The following is a 10,174-nucleotide window of genomic DNA, read 5'->3' on the forward strand; positions in this document are numbered from 1 at the left end:
TTTAAGATAGCCTCTGTCAGCTAATGTATAGCTAATGTATTTCTGAAGACGAGGCTCAGTGACCCAGCAGGTTCACTGGTTATATAAGAAATAAGGACTCCTGATTCATGGGCTAATCTGGGGACTCTTGGAGTGGGCAGATTCTGCCACCCATCCACTGCCGCCTGTGGGCTGCACCCAGGGCATACTTGGGAGACCAGAATTATGGCTGGTTATCTGCCTGCGGGCCCACGCCTTCCCAGAATCTCGGGGAGACCTGTCATTGTTACATTTTCTGGGGTCTGAGCTGCCTCCACAGGACCCATTGACTTCAGCGAGCCTTACTGCACTTTTCTCCCATGCTGTTTATGTTTGGAATTTTGTCATTTTTAGCTGAGACCAAATTAATTCTTGGTGCCCAAGGTGGGCTTAGAACTTGCCATTATTTAACAAGCTCCCCATCACGGAATGTGCCCCCTGTCTGCAGGATCTGATGACCCCTCCTTTTCTGTCTCAGTATCATGTTGGCATTTAGGACAGTCAGTGGGATCACGCTGGCATTTACTATCATGTCTTTCATGAACCAAGTTGGTTTTGGGTAGAATCACCGTATAATTTATTGCCCAAACTGAGACTTTTGAGAGGGAAAGGAAATGCTATTAATAATTATGCCAAGTCAACAGGCATAAGCCATGACTGTCTCAGGCAAACTGGGATGTATGGTCACCCAAGTTATGGGTAACCTGAGTCTAGGTGGTCTGCACTTGTGCAGACTAACTCCATGTATGTTTGTGTGTATGTCTTTGTGTGGGTTCCCTGTTAAGTGGGGCTCGTATTACTGGATAAGAGGCCCAAGGGAAGTGTGGCTTGCTAGTCTCTTACGTTAACATGCTTTTCTAAAACTGCTTCATTTGTTAATTCATTTACTCCTTCATTGAAAATTTTTGTTCCTTTCCATTCACTTTGTACTCATTTTTTTCCATTAAATTTTGCATTTATTTTGAGTTTTTGTGGTGTCTTCTTTGGGCAGTGGCTTTTCTGACTTAATGTTTCCTAGCCTATTAATCTGCTACACCTGTGGTAAAATACAGCTTGTCTTTTCCATGAACTTTGTGGGGTTGATCAGCTTCTATAGGAGTAGTGTTTTAATAGTGAATCCTGCCATGGGCATCTGTGAAAGGCTCTTGAATAGGCGTGGGATGGAGGAAAGATAGGAAAGAGAAGACGCAGCCTGTGGTTAATGAATCTTTATCAGGTGACTTTATCCAGCAGGACATGAGAGAAGGAAGACCGTGCGCTTGAAAAGTTTACCTCCTTGTTGAGGAGGCTTGACATACGACGACTAACATTTTGAGTTCTTATTGTGTGCTAGTCATTGGTCTAAAGTGCATTACATGTATTAATTCCTCTAATCTTCACAATAATCCTATGGTTAGGTACCATTTTGCCCATTTTGTAGGCAAGGCACAGAGAGGTTAAGTAATTACCCAAGGTCACACAGCTCGTAACTGGAGGAATTGAGGTTTCAATATTGGTATCCTGGACCCTTAATTTCTGTGCAGCTTGACAGTGTAGGTTGGTGGACCTGAGATGGTTTTGCAGAGATGGGATGCCCTGGTAAGTAGGCAAATATTTGGTTAAGGGCAGACTGGTGGTTGAAGGAAGTGATGGCAATCTCCTGGGCCCATTGTTGACGTGCTTTCTCTGTTGGACACTAGGTTAATCTCTGGGAAGACCAAAATGAGGAGATGGGGGACTAAGGTGGGGAAGCTGACAGCCCAGCAGGGAGACTGGCATGCAGGCATCCCTAGTGAAGGTATAGTATAGCACTACTCTCCCCACACGGAGGCAGGTAGCAGGGAGGCAAAGTCTTCATCAAGCTTTGAAGGACAGAGACTCTCTAGGAAGCCAGGGGGAATAGGGCCACACTGATGGAAGGACCTTAGCTCACCCAATTGGGGGAGGTAATATTTGGACAAATTTAGGACAGGTCTATGGTGCTCATCCACGTGCTCCTCTCTTAGCCCATCTGCCTCTGAGCTCTCTCCCATCTCTGTTTTCTGCAGCCACAGTCCTTTACCAATTCCTGCCCTCTGCAGATGGGGACAAGTGGAAGACGGATGTGTCTTTATTTCTCCCACCACAGTGATCCCCAGTCTCTAATCTGAGGTGGGATATGAGTTCCTAACTGCAGGAAAAAAATGTTAAAGGAGAGCAGGATGGGACCTAGGATTCCAAGACAAGCTTGAACAGCATAAAACTTTTAAAACAAAAAATCTCACAAGTGGTATTTTGGCAATACAGAAGTTTGCTTCCCCAAAGAAGGGGAATATTATTTACAGAAAGATGAAGCAGCAAGGCTGTCCCTTACCCCCATACTGTGGCTCACAGGTCTACCTTCTCCTTTTTCCAAGAGACTGAGAGTTGGTTTAGCTCTGGGGATGCAGCTTACTTGGTTAAGGGGGTCCAGATACCTCTCAGCAGTTTCCTGAAGTCAGAGACAGCGTGAGCTGGTGTGGGCTCTCAGGATGAGCCCCTGCCCCACCAGCGACAGTGCCCACTCCCAATGGAAGGAAGGAGGCAGAGGGAGCTGTGGCCATGAGCAGCAGGCTGCCCCTCAGCATGTCCCTCTGTGTTGGACTAGAGGACAGTTACTGACAGGGCTTGAGAGATGTATTTCAAGTGTATTTGACTCTATCAGCTCTAAATGCAAGGTATCTAATACATATAAAATAAGACTCAGACGGGGTTGAAAGGAATTAAGGTGTATTTTAACAAAAGTTCCAACAAGCAAATTTGTTTCAACAAAAGGTAGAGATTTGTGCTGACTACAGTACAGACACTATTATACTATATGTAGTCCTCGGCTGTTTTGCAGCTGGTAGCAGATCACACTCCGCGTGGCTTAGCACGTTTACAAAAAACTGTTCACAGTGGAAGGACTTCACAAATTACCTCTAAATGTGTGGTTCAGTCATTCATATCCCCAACACTCCTTACACAGCCCCAGTGGGCATCGCTGCCAGCTGGACTCCACTGCCTAGAGAATGGCTCTATAGTGTCACCTCCCTCAGCCACGCTAGTGATCTCTCCCTCCTCCTGGCAGTGGTGGAGGCAGCCTCAGCCTCAGCACCTGCTCACCTCAACCAGAAGCTCTGGGAGCTGTCTCTCCCCATCACAAGGGTCACCTTGAAATGTTCTGCTTTAACACAAGAATCCCTCTAGTTAAGCTAATAAACTACTTTGCTTAAGAGTAACAAAGGAGAAATTTGCCTAAAGCTTGATCAAGATGCTGTACATTAAATAAAGCATACTTTATAAATCGAGTCCTTATGAAGAAAAGACTTAAATCCTGGCCAAGTCAAGGTAGATCTACCTGGAGAGACTATCCCATTTCTGCAGGGGTGGGCAGAGTACTTGGGACTTGAAAGCTGCACATGTTCTTGGTACAAGCCTGGGAAGCTGGAAGGACCTGGCCAGCTCTGGCAGGTGGAGCAGCAAGAACTTGTCTGTCAGCACCAGCCCAGCCCTTCGGCCCTGAGCAAGGCCTACCTCTGGCCTCATAGTCCAGCTGTCTTAGGGGCTGATACAGCCCTTGCTGGAGAAGGAAGAAAAAGCGAGCTGCAGTATGAGCATTTACTCCTTCTCTCTGGTCTCGGGCCCAGGGTTCAGAGGGAGGCAGGCGTTCAGTTTGTCAGATTACCCTTCCCTTTAGGGACCCTGACCTATCTTTTTTGCCCCCTTAATTTTTTCTGAAGACAGGAATATTTTCTCAGTTGCTTTTTCAGGGCCTTCTTCCTTTCTTGTTATAGGATCCGTAAAGCCTACAATATAGAGGAGTCCAAGCAAGGCGGGATTGCCATTATGCTCTAAAGGGCACCGGGGTAGGGGCACAGAGGCTGGCAGGTGAACCAGAAAGTTGTCTGTGCGGGAGGATGACTAAAAACTTGTCAGCTGTTGCTTTACAAGTTCTTTGCAGTGGTTCCATTGCCTAATACCGACCTGTAATTAAGACAGAGTGGTCATCCTTGAGGCAGAATCATTTTACATTCTAAAGAATGAGCAATTCAGTGCTGAAATATTAGCATGGAGCAATTTCAGGAAGGTCCAACCACCCAACTTAAGAACATTAACCCCACCATCTCAGGAACACCCATCTTCAACCTCAGCAAAAACTGTCATTATTCTAACTGCATTCCATCTTACCCTGTCCATCCTGAGTGATTCTGACCTCCCAGTGCCTACTCAGGGTATCCTGGTGCCTGGTACCATATAGAGGGTGAGGGGTCAGAAATTTACACTCCTCAATACTAAGCTCAGGTTTGCTTCCTCCTGAGCTAGACATGTCCCCACATCCTCTTGACTACAAGGGCTGCTACTGAGATAAAGCTTCACTCACTGTCAGAGAAACCCACTCTGGTGAAGGGAATGTGTATCTAATACTCAAGTCCAGAGGATACGCCACGTGTGGAAAGCCTAGCCCTTAGGAAGACTCTTCAGAGTCATCATGGCCAGAGCATCTTCTGGAGCCCACAAGGGCCAAGAAGGGCCACAGGTACCCTTTTGGGGGCAGAGTGCATCAGCTGAAGGGGCAAAACTGAGAGCCTGGTCTGGGGCAAAGTTGATGTCTACCTGTGCTTTCTTTAGCAGATCAGATATAGGAGTACAGCAGTCGGGCATGAGCCTCTCCAACTCTAAGGTGATGATGACCAAGGCCAGTGTGGAGCCCTTGAACTGCAGCAGCTGGTGGCCCGCCATACAGTGCTGCAGCTGCCTGGTCAGGGATGCGACGTGGAGGGAAGGATTCCTCTGAGGCAGCAGCTCCTTCACGTGGGGCCAGCCCAGGACCACCAGGGCGTGGAACTGGAGACCGTGGTTTTTAATGTTAGAACAGAAAACCCCATACTTTTCATATATCAATGACCAAAAGTGCAAACAATTTAAATTTTCATCAGGGAATATCAAATGTTGCCCAACCCTTTTCATTCCCATTCATGGCCCCCCAACGGGCTTGGGGCTTAATACCCCCTCTGTGGCCAAGCTCAGCCTCAACCCTGGAGAGAAAAAGACAGTCTGCTTTGTGACATGCTCATTAAGAGCCTAAAGTACCCAGATGACAGTGTTTCAATTCTGAAAAATAGAAGCATAGGATTCAAGATTAAGGTAGCAGAAAAGTTAACTTGTATCTGCTTGACATGAGAGGAAACTCTGCAGCTTGGCAACAGTGGCCAGTTTTCATACTGATACAGCCCTTAGTGATTTAATCTTCATGCTTCATAACAGACCAAAACCCCATGACATTTCCACATTGCATAATTTTGCCTTACTAACAGAATCATATTCTAAAGGGTGACCATCATTCTCTAACTAAAACAAATATAAACGAATACGACATTTTTAAGTGCCAGATCAATATGGTCTAAAGCCTCAATAAGGACTGTGTGTAGGTGAATAAAGACAGCTAAGTGAATGTGTGTAAAGTGTAGCAAAAGCAGACAGATTTTTATGTACAGTATTCATAGAACGGAAAGTTAAATATTTTTGCAGTGTGTATTTAAAAGAGAAACTCACCACAATAGTGCCATCTAAATATCTTTGTAAAGTTAATTTAATGTCCTTTAGAAGTGGGAGTCTGGTGGAACTGTGTTGGATTTAAGACGACATTTCACTCTTCCGTATGTTGTGAGCCTTGTGGGTCACCTCACTGTGCTGCATATGCAAGGACGTGTGCTTTGCCATCCTATGTTGTGAACAGCTGTTCTAAAGGCACAGTGAGTCCAGGGTAGACTCGTACTCACTATGGTCAAGAAGTCCAGCGGTGTCCCACTGTAGAGATCCCAGTGAAGTTTGTCCAAAATAGCCAGCTCCATCCTCAGCAGCTCATTCGGGGAATAGCCAGAGCCATAGTGCTTTATGAAGTCTTTTATGCGTGGAATTAACTGTAAAAAGAAAATAAAGAGGCCAAAGCCCTACACCATGTCATGGTAGCTTTTGTTTTCTTATCCCTGGGGACTGGGCATCCATGACCCTAGTAGAGTTGTCTTCCACTGACCCACCACAGAAAATGCTTCTGAAAGGAAAACCAAACCCGATCTTGGCTATCTGTCAAGTCCCCAGGTATTGTGACAATATGTAGTGAATGTCACATGGTCACCTGCTGCCAACAGGTCTTGATCCCCAACTGCACTCCAGCTCATACCTGAAGGTGCTTTGGAGGCTGGGGCTGTGCCGTCTCCCCCATTCAGCTGTAACAACGCACTCAAAGCTTTCCAGCTGTGGGCTCTACCCATTCCCTGTTCCCAATCCTTACCATGATTCCTTGTCATAGAGAGGAGTATGCCTTTGAGCTTCCTGGTCTGCGTCAGACAGACTCATTGATAAAACCTCCCATGGTTTTGGCAGCACCATAGCTGCAAACACATTCCTTTCCGCCCTTATTGAAGGCAGTTCAGTTCTGGAAAAACTATGACTTTTCCCCAGAGAAACTAATAAGGCTTGTCTATGAGTAAACATGCAAGTACCAAGTGCACTGAAGACTTGGTCCTACTTTTTTAGTTAAACAAAGTATTACTATATAACTGTATAGTAGTATTACTACTATAACCTCTAGAAATATTTCTTTTAAGGGTTATTTACTTGATTTTTAGTTGGACAAAAGCATCTTTGGGGGCACGAATTATATAATCATAAACAGGGTTAAAATAAATTTTATTGAAGGTTTGGAACTGGACACACAAGTGACTTTTTCTGCCCCCATGGACCCTGAGATCAGCCAAGGGAGACCTTGTAGAAATGGCAGTGGTTCCACTATCCCCCAAAGGGGGAGAGGTTGGGGGGAGGGAGGAAGGAAGGGAGGTCTGGGAAGGATATTGGGAGAGGATCTTCTGAACAGAAGCCACAGTGAAACTGAGAAGTTCAAGCAAGCCTGAAGCACTTATGGGGGCTTCTCTTCCACCCACTGCACATGGCCCTCCTGCCCCTCTTGGAGAAGGGTCCCAGAGTCCCTGAACACCAGTTTCTTTGACACAGCCAAGTCCTTAAGTCTCAAGCAGCTTTCTTAGATGTAGTTTCTGGGGGTGGTCATTAGGCCATACGGTTTGGGAGGCCTTTTTCTTCTGCTTAATGGGAGGTGACATGTGGCATCAACCAATGAGGCAAGATTATATCTGCTAGGAAGTCAGACCTCTGGGTTTGCTGGGCCAGGACAATTCTGCTGTTCTAATTACCCATTTGTGGGGTCCCAAAGTCTGACAAGCCTAAGGAAGGGACAGCAGAAGTCCTGGAAGGTATGACTTTTCCAAAATGCCCATTCCCAAGGCCACAGACCTTTCAGGAAACTTGAGTGTTTCCAGCGTTACACACCCCTATACCTCAAAAGCAGCCCTGAATGAGCTTCCAGGGATGCATACCTCCTCTTCTTCATTAACTTTTGCAGCAAGTCTCAAGGAAGTAATTGTAACACAATGGAGTAAACACTTTTTTATCTGCAGTACGGAAGAAACACATATGAGCAGAATATGAATGCCAGAAACTGTAAAGCGTCTGTGGGTTTTTTTTTTTAAGAAATTAAGTTTTGCCTTTTTAACTTTTTTTAAGACTGATTGTATTTATCCACAAGGAAGTGACCCCCATTTTTAGATGTGACCCATAAAAACCTCCTGGTTTCAGAACCACAGATCACTAGTCAATAGTCCTTTGTTAGAGGACTGACTGGAGGTGGGAAATATGGCACCATCTCAGGGAGCACACGGTCCCATCCTGACCTCAGGCTGCATTGTACTGGTCCAGACGAGCACACCCCACCTCATCACAAAGGGAGTCCTTCCCCAGCTAGGTCCTCTCACGCTCCCCAAGTCGACCGACCCCTGACGGCCACACAACACAGAGTCAGACAGGCAGATGGTAGGATGTTCCAATTCCAGTTCTACCACTTGGAGCCATTTACTGAATTGATGAGGCTCAGTCTGAGCACCTGGGATGGCTCACCTCTTAGGCAGCAATGGGAAATAGAGGTCAGTTTGCACCCCCAACATCTGTCACCATCCCTCATAGACTTCCCTACCTTTACTGAAACTATGAGGCGGCTGAAGATAGTGAGAGCCAGGTTAAAAGTGGTCTGGGAGAAGTCAAAGATGTTCTCAACTCTCAGGAGCCCCAACACGACTTCCTGGAAAGCTTCGCAAATCTCCACCTGCTGGAAGAAGGAGGTGGGGCAGAGGAGGGACGGTCGCTGGTGGCCAGTCTCGGTCCATCAGTGGCTGAACGGTCTGCTTACGGTGACCAGAGGGGCTGTAAGAAGCCTCTTCACCTTAAATCGCTGTCGGATAAAGGGCCTCTCTTACCCAGCGCCTCCCCCATTCAGACCCTCTCCTTCCTGTGCCCGTTTTTTGGTCTTCAGCAGGGTTCCCCAACTCAAACAAGCCCTCCTCCAAAACACCTACTAGAGAAGCACCGTCTCAGTGACAAGCTGGCGAATCTCGACTCTTGCCTCGTGCGGGGGATGCACCTGGGGAAGGTGCGTGCTCCAGGGTGCGGCTCACCTGATGGCGGGTGCAGGTGGAACCCGGCCGCGTCCCGTGCGCGCGTGAGGAGGATGAACGTGCTCTCGGGAGGGGCCCCCGCGGGAACCGGTACCTGGATTCGGCCCCCCAGCCACAGGCGCGCCTCGCGGCCCTGGGCCTGGGTCAGGTGGGCATCCAGCTGGCGCTCGTCCAGGACGCCTCCCCAGTCGCTCGGCACCAGCACGGGCCGGCTGGAAACCGGGGGCGGCGGGGGCGGTGGCCCCAGAGCGGCGCCGGGGGCGGGGCGCGCAGCTGACCGAGGCCGCATTGCCCCCCGCGTGGGTCTGGTCCACGACGGCTCCGGGAGACTGACCGCTCCGCGCAGGCAAGCCTCCGGGAAACTTCTCCGTATCGCCGCGGGGAGAGAGACGTTCCACGGAGGCGGCGGGAGAAGACAGCGAAGGACTGTTTCGCCCAGACTTTCGTCCGGACTCTCACCTGGACGCCGGACGGATCTTATCTCCGAGGCGGACGTCTCCGGCGCGGGCCGCCCGCCGGAAGCCATGGCAGCGCCAGATCCCGGGTCTGGGTCTCGGCTTAGCCCGGCTTTTTCTAACCCAGCGCCCGGGACTTGCAGCTGGGGCTGCCACGGGACCGGGCGGGGCGGGGCGGGCTCTTACTCCACCCCCACGTCCCTCCACTGAGCACCTCTTTCCCCACCCAAAGCCCGCGCCACAGGCGCAGAGTCCCGAGCGGAGTCCCTAGCCTGGGATGAACCAGCTGGTGACCACGCCACTCTGGAGAAGGTAATTTATTGAAGCCCTGCAATGCGTTAGGCGCTGGGACATAACAGTGGATAGAACTAGACGTGGAACTTATATTCTAGTCAGGAAAGAGACAATAAACACGAGTAGAATATATGGAACTCCCAGCAAATCCACTCCTAAGTAAATGTCCAACAGAAATGCATGTGTGTGCACCATGTGCACCTACATGATGTTCACAGCAACACTATTTGTAATAGCCCCAAACTGGATACAACCCAAATGTCCATCAACAGTTGAATGGGATAAACACGGATAAACAAATTGTGGTATATTCACACAATGGGATACTACACCACATTGAAAAAGAATGAACTGCTATACCCGATAAGGAAGAATCTCACAAACAATATTGAGTGTAGGGAGACAGATAGAAAGAATTCATACTGTATGATTCCACTTATACAAACTATAAAGGAGGGAACTATAATGTTAGAGTCAAGGTAGTGGTTACCCTTGGGGGCATACTTCTATGTTGAAAACTACAGACATCACTGAAAGAAATTAAAGAAGACCTAAATATAATACATGGGGAGACATTCCGTGTTTATGAATTGGAAGATTTAAATTGTTAAAATGGCAATACTTCCTGAATTGATCTATAAATTGAACATAATCCCTGTTAAGTTTCCAGCTGTCTTTTTTGCAGAAATTGGCAAGGTGTTTCTAATATTTCTATGAACATGCAAGGAATTCAAAATGGCCAAAACTATCCTGAAAAAGCAGAATAAGATGGAGACTTCACAGTATCTGATTTCAAAACTTACTACAAGCCTATAGTAATAAAGACAGTATAGGGACTTCCCTGGTGGTCCAGTGGCTAAGTCTCCGGGCTCCCAATGCAGGGAGCCTGGGTTTGATCCCTGGTCA

The 10,174-nt window shown here is 47.8% G+C and overlaps 1 protein-coding gene across 1 annotated transcript; it reads right to left on the reverse strand.

Moving 5' to 3' along the window:
* Nucleotides 1-3,690: 3,690 nt before the first annotated feature.
* On the reverse strand, nt 3,691-9,510 carry CCNI2 (cyclin I family member 2). Its single transcript, XM_027101237.1, is given in 6 exon segments — nt 3,691-3,981; nt 4,612-4,842; nt 5,778-5,918; nt 7,389-7,463; nt 8,042-8,173; nt 8,614-9,510. Coding segments are annotated over 6 exon segments (1,302 nt in total). The 5' UTR covers nt 9,046-9,510.
* Between the last annotated feature and the right edge of the window lie 664 nt (nt 9,511-10,174).

The sequence above is a fragment of the Aethalodelphis obliquidens genome, unplaced genomic scaffold (assembly GCF_003676395.1).
Source record: "Aethalodelphis obliquidens isolate GAN/ISIS:26980383/991018 unplaced genomic scaffold, ASM367639v1 scaffold4, whole genome shotgun sequence".
Taxonomy (NCBI): domain Eukaryota; kingdom Metazoa; phylum Chordata; class Mammalia; order Artiodactyla; family Delphinidae; genus Aethalodelphis; species Aethalodelphis obliquidens.